An 18691-nucleotide genomic window follows, 5' to 3' on the forward strand; every position below is an offset into this window, starting at 1 on the left:
TAATTCTAGGAAACTGGAAAGCTTAGATGGGATCAGCCATCCCACGTGTCAGTGATTTTTGGAAAAGGATGTTGCTGTCATTTTCAGTGCGTCTGCCAAAGTAGCTAGTTACAATGTTCTTGTCATTTTTCTGGAATATTCTCCTGTTAGGCAGTAACTTAATCTATCTTCTAATGAAGAGAACAACAAATATTACATAATATACATGGAGGATTAGTGAACAGGGTTTCTATCCTAACTTCTCATTTGGGGGATCAATTAATTTAGTTATGAGAGCTGAAGTCTTCAGCATGTCATCGATGAAATTCTAAACGTCTTCTCGTTTTTCTGTTATGTCTCAGGTGCTTGCTGACGAGCGTTCTGGAGAGGGCATGCTTATCCGGCACGTTTATAGCAGAAGGAACTGTGTGTTCCCTTGCTGATGTGCTGGATAACACTTTCCCCTTTGGACAGTTCAGCACAGTAAGCTTTATAGATTAATATCCATAGCTACACAGTGAGTTTTAAATCCAGAATAAACCTGGGGTTGGGAGAAAAAGGAAAGTCTGTCTTATGAAAACAGTGAAATGTTTTCAGTGTGTCTTAAAGGTTTCTAGAAATTGTCTGTTCTTGCCGTTATTTTTCAAGTAGCCCTGAATTTAAAAAAAAAAAAAAAAAAAAAAACAGACGTTTTAAATTGTTTCGTTTGCTTGCAAAAAACTTATACTTCTAGGGACTTAACTGTAATAAAGGGAAAGAACTTGGAAAATTCAGCTTATTTCTTTATTTTATCACATTTACCTGCTCTTGAATATTCAGGAAAGTTCATATAATTATTTCTACATTGTAATTCACAGTCCTCTGAGGTCACCAAAATTACTTGCATCCCTTAAAGTGTCAGTACCAAAAATGAAGTTCCTTTCTCCTGTGAAAATTACAAGCTGAACAGGTCAACTTACATGTAAACATTCTCTGTTTATTTGAATTTTAGTAACCGTTGTTGCCAAATCAGCAGGGTTAGAACCAAGCAAAAATGTTTCTCATTGACAGAATTTTCATTTAAAAAATATAGTTGAACTTTAAATAACGAGCTTTGAAAAGAATTGTGTTGCTTTGCCATGAGTTGTAGGCGTGTTTTTTCTATGCTTTCTTTTTTATTTTCTTCTGGAATTTGTGCATTCACTCACTTTTAATGGCCTCAAATAAAGTAGCAGACATTCACTATGTGTCCTGTGGGAACAGGAATGTTACTGTCTGCAAGACCACAACACTGTGCCATGCTCTAGAAAAGTAATACCACTTAGTACCAAGCTAATATACAGTCTTCTGTTCTCTTCAGTCTCCCTCACTTTGTACACCAGCCAAGGATCATTCACTATGTTGGGTTGTCAGGTCTCTTTAGTTCCAAACATGCCTCCTGTCTTCTATATCTCTCTCTTTCATTTTCTCTGAATCCTTTGTATCAATAGCAATTTTGGGTGGTCTTGGCCACTTGTCTTGTAGACTGCTCCACAATCTACTCAATGTTTTTGATAAGAATATTGCATAATAGTTTGTCTCAAGATGGGTGGTACAGATTGTTGTTCAAGGGCTATCTGTGCAATCATTTCATTGGAAAGACCCTTTCTCCCTTTTTAATAATTACAGTAATGCCTCCCTTATCTGCAATCTCACTTTCTGTATTTCAGTTAGCTACAGTCAACTGTGATCCAAAAATATTAACTAGAAGATACTTAGAAATGCACAATTAATATTTTATGGTACAATCCATTCTGAGTGGTGAATTTCTCACCACCCTGCATCTTATAGCCCCAAATGTGAATCCTCCCTTTCTCCAGTATTTTCATGCCTTATGTGCCACCCACCATCAATAACCTCATATCTGTCTCAGTTATGTTAACTGCTGTAATAGCCCGGCACATGTGCTCAAGCAACCGCTACCTGCCCCTAGCATGGCCCTAAAGTTCAAGACAATTATGCTAGCCATTGGAATGCCACAGGTGGACCATGATGTGCTTCCTTTAAGTGAAAAGTTGAAAATACAATAGTGCATTTTAAGGACTGGTTTATTTGTTTGAAAGGCAGAGCAACAGAGAGAGGGAGGGCAAGAGAGAGACAAGAGGGAGAGAGGAAAACAGGGAAGATCTTCTGCCCCAACAGGGCAGGGCCAGCCTGAAGCCAGTAGCCAGGAACTCTGTCTGGGTCTTCAACACAGTGGCAGGGGCCCAAATAATTGGGCTATGTTTTGTTGTCTTCTCAGGCACATTAGCACCGACTTGGATGGGAACTGAAACAGCTGGGACTCCAGTGGCACTCCATTAGGGGATGCCCACATCTGAAGTGGCACTTTAACCCAATGTCCCACAATTCTGGCCCCAGAACAATAAAAAATTTTGGAGAGAGGTAGGCATTGTGCTGCAGTAGGTTAAATAGTCACTTGTGATGCAGACATCCTGTATTGGAATGCCAGTTTGAGTCCCTTCTGTTCTACTTCTGATCAAGCTTCTTGCTACTATTCCTGGGAGGCAGCAGGCACTGGCTCAAGTACTTGAGATGTTGTCACTCATGTGTGAGACTAGGATGCGGCTCCTGATTCCTGCCTTCAGCCTGGCCCAGACTTGGCTGTTATGGCCAGTGGCGAATGCAACTAGCAGATGGAAGATCTCTCTCCATTTCTCTTCCTCTCTTGCTCATTGTCTCTAGTGCACACTACCTTTCAAATAAATCAATAGATAAATCATTTTAATTATTAAAAACTTGAGAGATCACATAATTTACAATACTATTTTGTAATGTTCTATTTTGTTGTTTGTATTAATCTCTCACTGAGTCTGTTATATATACATGTTATAGGCATGTCTAGGAAAAAGTATAGCGCTTGGTATTTTCTGTGGTTTCAGATTTCCACTGGGGTTTTAGAAGGTAACCTTTTGGGAAAGGTATAACTACTATCTATAACCTACGGAGTGGTTTTGTGGTTGTCCTTTTCCAATAACCATTGACCTGTTGGTTTTAATTTATTTGATGCTTTAAACTAAGGTTTCCCAGAGGTCTGTTGATGGGTGTCTGTGTACCTGTGATGCCCTAGGTAACTTCCCAGGGACACAGTTCATGACCCCTGGAGTATTTCAGAATCTCTTCCCTATGTTGTTGAGGTGTCATCTACATCTCAACAGATGTGTGTGTTATAAGTGGATTTTTAGAAGCTGGAAAACAGTCATGTTCATCTTAGTCTCCTCATCATCTAGCTCAGCATCATGGAGAGCAAGGCACTTAATTTTTTGTTATTTGTTTGAGAACAATTTGTTCTAGCCTTTCGCTTATCCTGAGCCAAACATTTGGATCTTTTGTATCTGGTATAAACTGTACTAGAAAATAAAGCAAAGGGGTTTAGCCACTGGTTTTTGGTGTTCTGTTTGAAGACACTTGGGCACAGCAGTTTGCTTTGTGTTCCTGTTGACAGTAAGATAAACTTAGGTCACTTGGAAACAAATCAAAACATGGCACTGTATGTTTTAGCTGTCTAATTATTAGTTGTAGCAGTAAGACACTTTCACCAGTGCAGAATGGCTCCGTCTGACTTTGTGGACAAGAGAGAAGCCTTCAGTACGTTATTAGCCTAACACAGAATGTCTTTAGAAGCAGTTAACTCTTGGTTATCCCTGTTCAGTCAGGGAGCATTGTGGGGTTATGCATGGCAGTGGCCAGGTGAATTTTGTTTAGTCTATTGATTAACCTAATGGTAGCATTGACTGACCTGGAATGAAAAAGTGTAAAACAACTGGAAATAACAATGAAAGTTAACATTTGAATATAAAAATTTTCATTAAGTTGTTGAAAGAAATATTTTTTTTAAATGTTATATGTGGATTTCAAAAAATTTGCCCTAAAATAAGCTTACCTTTTAATTTCATAATCTATGAACTTTTCAAGAACTCTCTCTTAGTTTGCTTTAAAAATATGTATGATACCACTTAACCTAGAAGGTCACTCTGTGAAAGTAGATATTTTTATTCTGCTTACACAGGAAAAGGCTTAAAGAAGTTAAAACACCCAGTTTTCAAACAGCTTGTGAGGAATTGAAGAGTCCCCAGTTCCAAATTCCTTGTTCTTTTTGTCTTGGTGTTTTAAAAGGTTGAGTGAGGTCTTCTGGGGAATCTAAATATGAACAAAGAATGGCCCTTGCTCTCAAGAACTGTTAAACTGAACTAACACACATTTTAAAAATAATAATAATTAATTAGAAAGGCAGACCAAGAGAAAGAGAGAAGCATCTTTCATCCTCTCAGTCACTCCCCAGACAGCCAACACCTGATTCAAGCCAAAGCCAGGAGCCAGAAACTCCAAGCTAGTCTCTTAGATGGGTGGCCAGCAGCCCATATGGATGCCAGTTCAAGACCCAACCACTCCATTTTCCATCCAGCTTCCTGCTAATGTGCCTGGAAAAGCAGTGGAAGAGAACCTGAAGTGTTTGGGCACCTACACCCACCCATGTAGAAGACATGGAAGAAGTTCCAGGCCACTGGCTTCAACCTAGTCCAGCCTTGGCTGTTGTGATCATTTGGGGAATGAACCAATGGATAGAAGCACTCTCTCTCTTTCCTCCTCTCTTCATAAATCTGCCTTTCAAATAAGTAAAAATAAATGAATCTTTTTTCATTTTTTATACATTTTATTATTATTATTATTATTTTATAGTACAGTTTCATATTCCCTTATCCCCTCCCCAATTCCCTCCCCCCGACCTAGTTCCTCTATATCATTACTAAAATATAGTTCTTCATACATAGTCATATGTCCATCATTGCGGGCATGGACAATGGCAGAGAGTCCAGCATCCTATTGTCAAGATATAGTAAACAGTTTCATTGTAAGTCCATTTTTGTCTGGAAGCAGAAATGCATACCACACTACATCCTCACATCTGAATGTTAGTCTCCATTTCACAGCTACTGTACATCCCCTTAAATGAAAAGTCATGATACAAAATCAACAATAGAAAGAAAAGAGGAAATTTACAATGTCATGAAGTTAAATGACATGTTACTAGATATGACAATCTCCATTACACAACTACTGTACATCCCCTTAAATGAAAAGTCATGATACAAAATCAACAAATAGAAATTTACCATGCCTGAAGTTAAATGACATGTTACTAGATATGACAGTCTCCATTACACAGCTACTATACATCCCCTTAAATGAAGAGCCACAAAACAAAATCAACAACAGGAAGAAAAAAGAAATTTACAACACGAAGAAGTTAGATAACATGCTATTAAATAACTAATGTATAGCTGAAGAAATGAAAATCAAGAACCTTCTTGAAGAAAATGATGCTGTCGTATGATCTACGAGTCATTGAATGATTTAATCAGAAGGAAGTGTTTTGAAGAGATGAAACTAACAGAGAATAACAAAACCCATGTGATATAGTTTCCGCTAATCTTTGTTGAAGTGTGTCTCGTCCAGACAATAAGCAGATGGGTTTTGTTTTTTAATCAAGTGTACTACGCTATGATGTTTGATTAAGCTTAAGCCATTTACATTCAGAGTTACGTTGGTCCTGTCATTTTAGCAATGGGTTGTTCATTGGTTTAGTCTTCTGTTGTCATTTTACTGGGATGTTCTTCCCATTTGCCTTTGGTTTTGGTAGGTGCTATTCCTCTTCTCTGCCAAGAGAACATCTTGAAGTATCATTTGTAGGGCAGGTTTGGAAGAGGCAAATTTTTTTAGCTTTTCCTTACTGTGGAAGAATTTTATTTCATTTTCAAAGACAAAAGAAAGTTTTGCTGGATATGTTATCCTGGGCCGAAAATTTTTTTCTTTCAGAATCTGTAATATGTCACTCTATTCTCTTCTTGCCTGTAGAGTTTCCTGTGAGAGGTCTCCTGTGAGCTTAATTGGCTTTCCTTTATATGTTAATTGATTTTTTCACGTGCACATTTCAGGATCTTTTCCTTATGTTCAATTGAAGAGAGCTTGATGATCATATGTCGTGGTGAAGATCGCTTTTGGTCAAGCCTGTTGGGAGTTCTGTGCCCCTCCTGGAACTTGTTTCCCAATTCTTCCTCTAGATTAGGGAAATTTTCCTTTATTATTTCATTAAATACATTTGCAAACTCAACTTCTCTTTCTGCACCTTCTGGGACTCCCATAACTCTTAGATTTGGCCTCTTAATAGTGTCTTTCAATTCTTGAATACTTTTTTTGGCCTGATCCAGCTCTGCTTCCAGCTTTTTGTTTGCTTCCCCCTGATGACAGGAAATACCTTCCAATTCTGAGATTCTTTCTTCTGCTTGCTTCATTCTATTTTGGAGACTTTCCACTGTACTCTTAATTTGCTCTACTGTGTTCTTAATTTCTGATATACCAGCCTTGATTTGCTTTATTGCTTTCTTAAATTCTTTGAACTCTTGCATGAGCTTCTCATTGTTGATCAGAATCTTTAAAATGAGTCTTATGGATTCTGTGTGCCCCATTTTCTCGATGTCTTCCTTAGTTAACTCAGATAGGCATAGGGTTTTGCTCCCTTGCAGGAGAGTTTTCAGCAATATTCATTGTGCCTTTGTCTCTTCTTTTGCTCTTGATCATTGTACTTCTGGTTAGCAGAGTCTTCGCCTTGGGGTAGGTTTCTAAGTTGTGTCACCCACAGGTCTACGATGCGATTTTACTTATTGCGGTTGGTACACAACTTTTTTTGCAGCCACTTGTGCCACAACCTCCAGCAAGTTCCAGGTCTGGGTTCTTATGTCAGATTTCCACTGTGGTCTCCACAGTCCCAGCTCTTGGCTCACCATTCACCACCTCCTGTGATACTGTGGTGAGGCTGCACTGTTATCTCTGCAACCTTTCTCCCACTTCCGGTTGGAGCAGGTCCCAGGATTAGAGAGGCACCAGGTGTCCTATATAATTAGGTTGTTGGTGGCGCTGATCTTGTTGGAACCTGTTGGACATTAGGTCTGGGTGCCACACGGACCTATTTTGACCCGTACGATGACACAGTCAGTATTATTTTCCTGCGGGACCAGTGCAATCTCGGACCTCAGCAAGTTCTCGCGAGATCAGCACATGCGCAGTTCACTGTTGTCCCCTGCAGTCCCAAAGCTATTGCCACAGTGCCCAAAATGGCGCCTGCCGTGCAACCACTAAGATTCTTGATCTGCTGGCCGTCAGATCTGAGGGCTATCCCAACCTGCCCTGAGTGGAACCCGTAGAATGCCATGTCGTTGCAGTTCACCCAGGCAGAAATGAGCTCACTCCCAGCTCAGCGCATGCTCAGTCCTCTCCCTCGCCATTTCCTCCTTGGCAAAATGGCGCCCAATTCAGCTCTAGGGGGCTGACTGGACTGTGAAATCTACTCTGTTCTCGCACTGCCCGTCTGAGATCTGCTGCTCTGTCTCTGCTCCTGGTCAAATAAAATGGACCAGCAGAACGGACAGTTCTTTGTCTGGGTTCACCACCTGAGCTCCCAGTGAAAGTCCCTTCCCACCTGGTTGCTGGTGGAGTTCCGGCTGCTGTGGAGTTCAGATCGCCGTGCTGGAATATTAGTCTCTGCAACACCACACCGTTGTGTCCGCTGCTTTCCTGTGTCTGTCAGTCTGCAGGTACCCCTCTGCTGTTGTTCTGTCCTTTCCTATTTCCTGAAATATGTCCTCTCTACTTCATCCTGGTTAAATGTTTTTCCATCTGTATAAATGTGTCCTTACCCTATTCTGCCATCTTGATTCCAAAATAAATGAATCTTTAAAAAGAAAAAGAATGTTTTGGGAAGAGAAAAGAGTGACCAAAAATATGAATATAGAAACACACAGGACTTATTATAAAAGAACTGGTCTAGTGTAGCTGGAGCATGAGCTGTGTGAAAGAAAGGAGGAGAATCAAGACCCAAAAGATAGACTAGATTCAAATTTCGAGGGGCCTTGAATGCCATAGTGAAGTGTAGGTGTGGGTGTTTTGAGTAGATGGAAAATGTGTCCCGATAGTGATGACAAGTGCTTAGATTTTTATGATGTGAGTGATGATCTCAGTAAGGCACTGCTGTAATCCCATCTGTGTTTCACAGGTGAGAGACTAAAGCTCAGGGAATGTAAGTCAGTTGCAAACCTCAAGAGAAGGAACTAGGACTTCGCCTTGGTTCTGTCAGATTTTCTAAAGTCTGTTTTGTTTGCCACTATGATATATCGTCACTTCTTTTAAAAAACTATTACTTATTTTTATTCGAAAGAGTTATGTAGAGAGAGGAAGAGACAGAGAATCTTGCATGTGCTGGTTCATTCTTTAAATAACCACAATAACCATGCTGGGTCAGGCCTAAGCCAGAAGCTTCATCTAAGTCACTTACAGGGGTTGCAGGGTTCCAAACTCTGGATCTGTCTTCTACTGCTTTACCCAGACCATTAGCAGGGAGCTGGATCGGAAGTGGAACTGACAGATCACAAATTCACCCATATGGGATCCCAATGTCACGGGCAAGGGCTCTACCTGCTGCGTCATGACTCTAGCCTCATGTCACTTCTATCAAATCACCTAATGAATTCTTTTTTTTTAAAAAAAATTATTTTGACAATCTTTACATAATTAGGGTACAAAGGGTCAAGGGCTATGGGAAAGTGTGTAAGACCATTGTTTCCACGTCATTATTATTGTTATTTTTTTTTTCCCTGTATCTGGGGTAAGGAGAAAGTAAAAGGGAGAAGCCCCACCCAGCCTTTCACCCATCTCAGGACCCCCAGTATGGGGCATGCGCCAAGGGTTCTGCTCAAGTGGTTTTGATAGTTCAACAGTTCTGAGTTGCTGCCAGTCTTGCCATTCCAAGCATGATGAAATGTCTCCAGAATCCACTGGCTGACATAGTTCACCTTAGAGTCTCTGTTTGCCCAGATTTTCACTGCCAACACATGGCTGGGGCAGATGATCGATTTGTTCTGTCCTCCATCCTCTGTGTGGTACCTGGCGTCCTCTGCAGGCTCCGAATGACCGCCATTTCCTCCATGTGCACTTGGATATTCTGTCCACTGCTCCATCTGAGACTCTGAGGAGGTTCAGCTTTGACATGACACATGCACTCCATGATCAGACCATGGAACCTGTAATTCCCTTCACGATTGGGGTTCTGAGATCAGCAGTTCAGTTGGAGGGATTCCCAAAGAAATGTCATCTGAGGTGATCCCAGACCTGATTCTTGTGTGTAAATCACCTAGTGAATTCTTAATTCTCTGTTAAAAATGGGCTCCAAGAAAAGGACATTTTCAAAGTTTTGAGAGAACTGTTTCTCACTGTGTAATCATGTTAAGGAGTAAAATCACTACCAAGTCTCATTTGCAGCACTTCCTAATTTGGTGCCAGAATTAGGTGGAAATTGAAGAATTGGATGGAGTGTGCATGGTCACAGCAATGCTTTTGTTTTCATTTTCAGTATCTAACCTTGTTACCTCTCGGTAAATCTTAGGTGGAGTGATACAGATTCCAGGGGATGGAAAAGATGAATGAGAAAATTCTGTTTTTCCTAATTGAAATATGTTTCTTCCTGGCAGGTTTTCAAATTATAAAAGACAATGACTACTGATGAAGGTGTGAAGAACAATGGGGAAAATCCAGCAACCATGGTTGCTGAGCAGGGTGAGGATATTACCCCCAAACAAGACAGAGGAGTATTAAAGGTGAGTCTGCAAGGATGAATGACATGCAGGGAATCCTGTTGCCTGAAAGATTGTGTATAAAAACTATTCTGTTGAGATGGAGATTTGGTCAGATAATAGATACAATTCTAGGAATATAATGATATTTCCTTTCTCTCTCCTTCTTATCTTTCTCCCAACCTCTATTCTTCCTTTAAAAAATTTTTTTGAGATAATGTGTATTTTTAAAGATTTGTTTTTGCTTGAAAGGCAGAGTTACAGAATGACAAGGAGAGTTAGGAACCAGGAGTTTTTGAGTCTCACATGTGGGCACAGGGGCCCAAGGACTTGAGCCATCCTCCACTGCAGGCTGTAATCAGAGAGCTGAATTGGAAATAGAGCAACTGGGACACAAACCAAGCCAGTGCCCAATCAGATGTCAGTATCACAGGCGGAGGCTTGACCTACTCTGCCATGGCAGCAGCTCTGTTTTAATTTTTTTTCCCCTTAATTTTTGACATTCTTTACATAGTTAATCAGGGCAGAAAGGTTCAAGGGGTACAGGAAAGTGGGTAAGACTATTATTTCCACATTGTGTCTGTCATGTATCTGAGGTAAAAGGGGAGAAAAGGGGAGAAGGCCCACCCAGTCTCCCACCCATTCCAGGTCCTTGATGTGGGGCATGCTCCGAGGGTCTTGCTCAAGCGGTTTTGATAGTTCAGCAGTTCTGAATCGCTGCCAATCTCGCCATTCCAAGCATGATGAGGTTGCTGAAAAATCCACTGATTGACATAGTCCATCTAAGAGTCTCCGTTTGCCCAGTTTTTCGTTGCCAACATATGGCTGGGGTAGTTGACTGATGTGTTCTGTCCTCTGTCTTTTCATGGTTAGGGTTCTGAGTCCAGCAGTTTGATTGGGGAGATCCCCGAAGAAACTTTGTCTGAGGTGTTCCCAGACCAGATTCTTAGTGTACTTGCAAGGACAGGGCATGGCACAATCCATCGCCCCAATCAGCTGGTGGTTGCAATTGTTTGTTTTAATTTTTAATCCCAGACTGTGATTGATGAAACTGAGGCTAAGCTGAGTAAATTAGCTTGTCCAATATTATATATCTTAGTAAATACAGATATGGGAGTTTAAGCTAAAGTTATATCTGACTCCCAGAGATATGTCTCTCTGTTCTCAGAGGATACAAATGAGTCATTATTTTAATACATCATTTTAGTATATTAGAGGTAGTTAACTACAAATTTAGAGAATTTTTTTTAAAGATTTATTTATTTTTATTACAAAGTCAGATACAAAGAGAGGAGAGACAGAGAGGAAGATCCTCCGTCCGATGATTCACTCCCCAAGTGACCGCAGTGACACGGCAGTGTGCTCCTGGAGACCGTGGAGATCCTGCAAGCTGTCCCCCACCTCTCCCTACTTGTCATTAAGCTGCTCTATCTTTTTGCTATCCACACACAACAGCATGGTCTCCAGCTTGTTTCAGACCCACGTTTCAGTCAGTTCCAAGTTGTTGCAATACAGCATCTTAGACTTGATGACTTACGCATAGCAGAGGTTCCTCTTGGCTCCCAGTTCCAGAGGCTCGGGAGACCAAAAACAAGGCTCTCGCCTCTCTTCAGCTTCTGCTGAGGGCCTTGTGCCGCTTCCACTCGGGAAGGCAGAAGACCAAGCAGGAGTGTGAGGAAGACAATGAATGAGAAATGTATCAGCTTTGTTACAAGCCACCCTAGCCACAGCTCACCCAGCCCATCAACAAAGGCAGAACAGTAATATTAATCCTTCTCAATGAACTCATCCCCTCTTACAACCCTCCTTCCAACACTGCCACAAAGCAGTGCATTTCAGTATGAGTTTCACAGGGTAGAAACTAATCAAACTATAGTGCCTTGCTTTACTTCAGGGAGTCTGATAACAAGACTTACAGACTTACAGAAATACTGGCGATCAGAAACCTTTTAAATCATATCATTTATCCTTCACCATGGGGCTTTTGGTTAAGATTATATAAGTCTATGGGCCCGGCGGCGTGGCCTAGCGGCTAAAGTCCTCGCCTTGAAAGCCCCGGGATCCCATATGGGTGCCGGTTCTAATCCCGGCAGCTCCACTTCCCATCCAGCTCCCTGCTTGTGGCCTGGGAAGGCAGTTGAGGACGGCCCAATGCATTGGGACCCTGCACCCGCATGGGAGACCCGGAAGAGGTTCCAGGTTCCCAGCTTCGGATCGGCGCGCACCGGCCGTTGCGACTCACTTGGGGAGTGAATCATCGGACGGAAGATCTTCCTCTCTGTCTCTCCTCCTCTCTGTATATCTGGCTGTAATAAAATGAATAAATCTTTAAAAAAAAAAAAAAAAAAAAAAAAAAAAGATTATATAAGTCTAGTACCTGTGTCCTGGGATAATTTGGTTAATTTGCTTGTAAAATTAGAATAATACCACCAATCCTGTGGAGTTATCAGAATTATGGAAAGCATAGTGCCTTCCTAGGGGAATTTTAAACTATTATATGAGAGTACTTCAAAGAGTTTGTAGAAAATGAATCCACAGGTAAGTTTTGTTTTGGTGGAAATTTTTTTTTAAATTCTTGAATGGATTTTTTTGTAAGACACATTTTTCCAACCATTTTTAAGGCCCTTTAAATGCATAATTTTCAAAACCATTTTGCACCAAACATCTCTTAATTCCATTTTGCATAAACTTTTTTAAAAAGTATCCTCATATACTAAAAAGAAAAAAAAAAGCAAGGCAAGTTTGGAAAAGCAGTGCCTATATAAAGCAGAGAAAATCTGGGTTTACATTTTAGAATATGTAGGTGAGCTTTTAAAAACTATTTTAAAATATATTTACATATCTGAACTCTCATCTCTTGACTCACTCCCACAGCAGGGAGAAGGGGAGACCAGAACTATGCTAAATGTCTGCCCCATCATGTGATTTCCTTTAAACTGATGTTTTGAAACTTTTTAAATTTGGATATCTAAGAAGGGCAGTAACATTTCTTTTCCTTTAAAGAACATGTGGGTTTTTGAGCTAAGAAAGTTGTGAAACCTAAGATTGTGGTTGCATTAGCAGGGTGGAGGCACATCTCAAAAACTAGATTCTGGGCAGGCATTGTGGCATAGCACCTTAAGCTGCTGCTTGGGATGCCCACACCCCATGTTAGAGTGCCTGGGATTGAGTCTTACTGTCACTTCTGATCCAGCTTGCTGCTAAGGTACACCCTCAAAGGCTGCAGATGAGTCCTTGCCTCCCACATGGGAGGCCCAAATGGACTTCCTGGTTCATGGCTTTCACCTGGTTCAGCCCTGGCTTTTACGACCATTTGGTGAATGAACCAGCAGATGAAAGATTTCTCTCTCTCCCACGCACACATTATGCCTTTTAATTACAAAAAAAAAAAAACTTATGTCCAAATAGTTTAAATAAAAAGTTAAACTTGTCCTCCTAAAAGGTGTTCATTGGATGTTAGCTACCATCCTGTGTTACCTACTAAAAACAATTAGTTTGGCATGGGTGATTGACAGAATAAATTACACCACCACATGCCTGGATTTGATTTCTTTTTCCAAGAACTGACCAACTGCATTAGTGGTTTGCTCTGCCAAGAACAAAATAAATACACTAGATTTTATGAAAGTTAAATACTTTTCATTTTGGAGGTTTTTGGGGTTTTTTTTTTGGCATTTTCTTTACTACAGAACAAGATATTCATTATTGAATCAAATTGCATAGTGATACTAACGTATTTTACAGACTGAATTTTTTAAAAAAATCTGTTTATTTTTATTGCAAAGTCAGATATATAGAGAGGAGGAGAGACAGAGAGGAAGATCTTACATCCGATGATTCACTCCCTAAGTGACCACAACGGCTGGTGCTGCGGCGGTCTGAAGCCAGGAGCCTGGAGCTCTTCTGGGTCTCCCACACAGGTGCAAGGTCCCAAAGCTTTGGTCCGTCCTCAACTGCTTTCCCAGGCCACAAGCAGGAAGCTGGATGGGAAGTGAAGCTGCCGGGATTAGAACCGGCATCCATATGGGATCCCAGTGAGTTCAAGGCAAGGACTTTAGCTGCTAGGTCACGGCGTGGGCCGTCAGTGTTTTTTAAATAATAGAAAGTGGAACCTTTATACCAGAGTACTTGATTGTCTGGAATAAATGAAACAGTACTAATCAAAAACTATATGTTATTAGCAAAGGAATACAGTAAATAAAATCATACCTTTGAAACTGCTGTAGACTTTTCTTTGATTTTTTTTTTTTTCTTAATCTACTGATCGGCCTGGCATGGCAACCTAGTGGCTACTGAAGTCCTTGCCTTTCATGCGCTTGGATCTCATATGGGTGCTGGTTCTAATCCCAGCAATACCACTTCCCATCCAGATCCCTGCATGTGACCTGGGAAAGCAGTCTAGGACAGCCCAAAGACTTGGGACCCTGCACCTGTGTGAGAGACCTGAAGGAAGCTCCTGGTTTCTGGCTACGGATTGGCGCAGCTCCAGCCATTGCAGCCACCTGGGGAGTGAATCAATGGATGGAAGATTTTCCTCTCTGTCTCTCCTCTTCTCTGTATATATCTGACTTTGCAATAAAAGCAAAATAAATCTTAAAAAAACTAAAGCTACTGATCCTTTCTAACTTGTAGACTATCTTACAAATCTGTGTTTTGAGGGATTTTAGTGTCAAAATATGAGGCATTAAATCAATAATGCAGATTTTTGGGTTAATTCTCTTGAGGTAACAGTTAGTATTACTAGCAATAAAATTAAACACAAAGAAACAGATCAGTAAGGTAGCTTTGTGACAGTGAGGGTTATTGAAAGGACTATGGAGGAAGCCTTAAAAAGCACAGGTACTGTATTAGCACATCTGCCTGGATAACTTGGAATGGACTGTTTGACTTCATTCCCTGACTGTGAGTAAAAAGTTCCACTTCTTGTTGACGTTTGTCTTTTCTAGATTGTCAAAAGAGCGGGCAATAGTGAGGAAATGCCAATGATCGGAGACAGAGTTTATGTCCATTACAAAGGGAAATTGTCAAATGGAAAGAAATTTGATTCCAGTCATGATAGAAACGAACCATTTGTTTTCAGTCTTGGCAAAGGTAAGAGAGTTTTTTGAATTGTATTTTTGCTCAAATTTATTGCTGTTTGTGTTACATAGGAACAGTGACTCTTTGCTTGAAATAAAGCTGTTTCAACGCAATCATTCAAACTGAAGTCCTCAGATCCTTTGGGGTCTCGAATCCTCCCAGGGACCCACGAGCCAATTATTTTAATAGCAGTGCCATAACTTGATCTGCCTTTTGACTATGTTGGCATTTGCATAGGTGCAGTTGTTTTGTTGTTGTTGTTGTTTAAGCTGTAGTTTTCTTAACAAGAGTCAGGATACCCAACTTTCCAGTAGTCATGGTGTTTTTCATTGCCCCTCACCCACAGTGTATGTGAGCAAGGAGGAACAGCAGGGGGAGGACTAGTCTCACTTAAGAATGTCCTTGATAAAACAATAAAAGCAGTCAATCTTACTAAAACACAGTATTGAGTTTCCCATCACTTTGCTATCCTGTGACAGAAAGGGAAGCTGGCCAAGTGCAGGTGTACTTGCATAAGTTGTCTCGGGCGTGTGCTTTAGATGGGGACTGACCTAGCTGTGCCTTTTCCATGAAGTGTTTTTTGCTTGAAAGGAAAAACTTTAATTATTTAGGTGTGATTATTCAGTATTTGGCAGGTGAGGGTGAATGAATAGAACCTGTCACTTCAAAGAAAACAACCAATGATGCTGGTCATCATTGAATTTTCAGGTGAAAATCAAAGTTTTGGGAAATATGGATTTGTCACTGTGAGCTTGACAGCCTCTCACAGCTCAAAAGACTTTGGTAGGCGAGTTGGGATTAATAAATGTGATTCATAAATATTGTGCTATGAAATTATCAACATTTGGAAGATCTCAGATAACTCATTGAATCAGCATCTTGCCAGAGACCACACAGAATGTTGACTACGCAAAATGAGATTCTATTCTAAGTACACACCAGACTAATGAATTTTAATGTAATACAACACGAAAAGTCAACTGGTGCACTTTCAAATTCCATATTGCAACTAGCCTTATAAAGCTACCATTTGTCCAGTTTTGATTCTTTAAAAATTTTTTTTTTTAACTGGAAAGGAAAATTTACAGAGAGAAGGAGAAACAGAGAGAAAGATCTTTCGTCTGCTGGTTCACTCTCCAAATGGCCGCAACAGCAAAGCTGAGCTGATCTGAAGCTAGGAGCCAGGAGCTCCCTCGGGATCTCCTACATAGGGTCCCAAGCTTTGGGCCATTCTCTACTGCTTTCCCAGGCCACAAACAGGGAGCTAGAAGGGAAGTGGAGCAACTGGGATACAAACCAGTGCCCATATAGGATCCTGGCACGTGCAAGGTAAAGATTTAGGCACTAGGCTACTGTACCAGGTCCAAGTGTAAGACAGTTTTATTCACAATCATTTGAAAGGGCTGCTGAAGCTCTCCAACTTCTTCCAACCCTCTTCTCTTCGTGGGTTTGAAATTTTTCCATGTATTACAACCAGTTACAACAGGTGAATGCACAAGTAGATGAGAACTCAGTTGTCTTAAGTCAGACATTTTACGTTTGTAAAACTGTAAAATAAGGCCATGCTTTTCACTAATTCTTTGTGTTGAAAAATGTAACTTTTTAATTATTTATGTTAACGTGGGGCTTGTTCTAAAAATAATTCTCAAATGACAACTTTTTAAAAGCTTGACGTTTAGTTTTTATTTTTTATTTGGAAAGGCAGAGGGGAGAGGCAGAGACAGATGGAGAAAGCTTCTATCTGCTGTCTTACTTTCCAAATGCCTGCAACAGGAGGACTGGGCCAGGCCAAAGGCAGGAGCCTGGATTTCTATCCAGCTGTCCCATACAGGTGGCAGAGACCCAAGTAACTGAGCTATCACTGCTAACTCCCAGGGTGTGCATTAGCAGGAAACTGGATCAGAAGTGAAGCAGCCAAGACTCAAACCAGGCCCTCTAACATGGACTGCAGGTGCCCCGGTTGACATCTTGACTGCTAACTCAGATGCCTGCCCCCAAGGTTCAATTTTTAATGTATAAAGAGATCCTGCAAAACAAAACAAACAAAAAAGGCGAAGAACTAGCTTTCAAGTGCTCAGTATAATTTTGCTATTTTTTTTTTAGTGTTGGTAAGTGTCTTTAGTTATTTTAGTATTCTTATTTTTTTAAACAACATTGATGTATTTGAAAGGGAGAATAATATAGAGAAAAAGGGAGAGAAAGATTAATCTTCTGTCTGCTGGCTCACTCATCACATGGGTGCAATAGTCAAAGTTTGGCCAGACCAGAGCCAGTAGCCTGGAACTCTATCTGGATCTGTCATATGGGTACAAGGGCCAAATCACTTGGGCCATCTTCCACTGCTTTCCCAGGCTCATTAGCAGGGAATCGGACTGGAAGTGGAGCAGCTGACACTTGAACAGGTACCCATATGGAATGCCAGTGTCACAGGTGGCTGCTTAATCTACTACATCAGAACATCACAGTGTAGTATTCCCTTTTTTTTTTAATCTTGATAAAATTACACCCCATGCATTAAGCTGAACTTGGTGGACTATGTGACTTGTCAGAAATTGAAAGCTGAGTTATAATTTTGTTTTAAATTTTTATCTTCCACAGATATAGTAATCAGTTCTAACTCATTCCTAGATTAAGTGTGGGAAACAAGAGGTCCTTCAACACACCTCACTTTTGACTATAAGACCTTCTTTATTCTGACTGTTCACATAGTGAAATTGTTGACTAAGCTTAGATCTGGGAAAGGAAGTAACAAGCGATGAGCCAGAGTTAAACTCTTCCTGGCACTCTGCCTTCCCCGGTACCCACAGTCACTTGTGTGCTGTGGTGACATCTGTCTGATTTTCCGTCCTGCTGTGCTCTTTCCAAGCTCTAGTCCTGGCTGTGCTACTGTTCCCTTCTCCTTCTGGTCCTTAATGAGTTAATGGCACGTGTGACTTTCTTTCTTTCTTTCTTTCTTTCTTTCTTTTTTTTTTTTTTTTTTTTTTGCTTGAAAAGGCAGCAGTCGAACTCAGGTAAGTAGTGTCGCTTGCGACCTGTGCTGTACCACAGCAAGTTAAGCCACTGCCTATAGCACTAGCACCATATGAACATTGGTTCAGGTGCTGGCTGCTCCACTTCTGATCTTGCTGTCTGCTAATACACCTACGAAAGCGGCTCAGAGTGGCCCAAATACTGGGGTCCCTGCAGCTATGTGGGAGACCTGAAAGAAGCTCCTGGATCGTGATTTTGGCCTGGCTCAATCCTGGCCGTTTGAGGAGTGAACCAGTGGATGGAAGGCCCCTTTATCTGTGTCTCTCCTCTTTTCTCTATCTGTAACTTTGCCTTTCAAATAAATAAATAAATAAAACCTTTTAAAACAAAACAAAGAGTAGTGTCCTTTAATATAGCAGATAATGATGACAGTTACTATGTTGATTTAGAGTTACGAGTCTTTAGGACTACCACAATGACTTCAGGTTACTTCATGATCTAAACCAAATAATTTCAGTAACTATCATCAGACTACCTTATTCCCATTGTCCCAGAAATTCTTATTCTACCCTTAAAATTTTTTTGTCTTGAGAAAGTTGGTAGGTACATTTAAGATAACAGGTCATCTCAGCAGTTTTCTTGGCAAGTAGAATTAAGAGTTGCTGAGAATTTTATACTGTTACTTCGGCTACACGCATTTTCTTGGTATAACACTATGGAGAATGAGTGTGTCATGTTTCCTAGAATTTTGAATTAAGTGAAAACATTTCCTGAGTCCTTTCTTTAAAAAATGCCAGCTGGAAGAGAACAGAGACAACTTTCAGTTGATTCCCTACCTAGGACATAACTGTTTAAAGACAGCTTGGTCTCATGTGAAGAGCGTCTCTCTAGGTGTTAGAATGCCAGGGTTCCTGTTCTCACTACTTCCCAGAGTCCATTAACATGAGTACTTTTTCCTTCTCCCTTATGAAAGTGGAATCTATAAAGAGCATTAAAGTTTTAGTCCTGAGTCCATTCTCGTG

At 40.7% G+C, this 18691-nt stretch overlaps 1 protein-coding gene across 3 annotated transcripts in view; it reads left to right on the forward strand.

The window, feature by feature from the left end:
- The window catches only part of FKBP5 (FKBP prolyl isomerase 5), a 115902-nt gene that overhangs the window by 47228 nt on the left and 49983 nt on the right, over positions 1-18691 (forward strand). For 2 of the 3 annotated variants that reach the window (XM_058664054.1, XM_058664049.1), the window contains 2 exons: positions 9519-9644; positions 14567-14711. In XM_058664054.1, the coding sequence (XP_058520037.1) occupies positions 9540-9644; positions 14567-14711 (250 nt within the window). In that variant the 5' untranslated portion in view covers positions 9519-9539. Of the gene's footprint in view, positions 1-9516; positions 9645-14566; positions 14712-18691 lie in introns of those variants that run through there. The other variant, XM_058664062.1, reaches the window with a different exon arrangement.

The sequence above is a fragment of the Ochotona princeps genome, chromosome 1 (assembly GCF_030435755.1).
Source record: "Ochotona princeps isolate mOchPri1 chromosome 1, mOchPri1.hap1, whole genome shotgun sequence".
Taxonomy (NCBI): Eukaryota; Metazoa; Chordata; class Mammalia; order Lagomorpha; family Ochotonidae; genus Ochotona; species Ochotona princeps.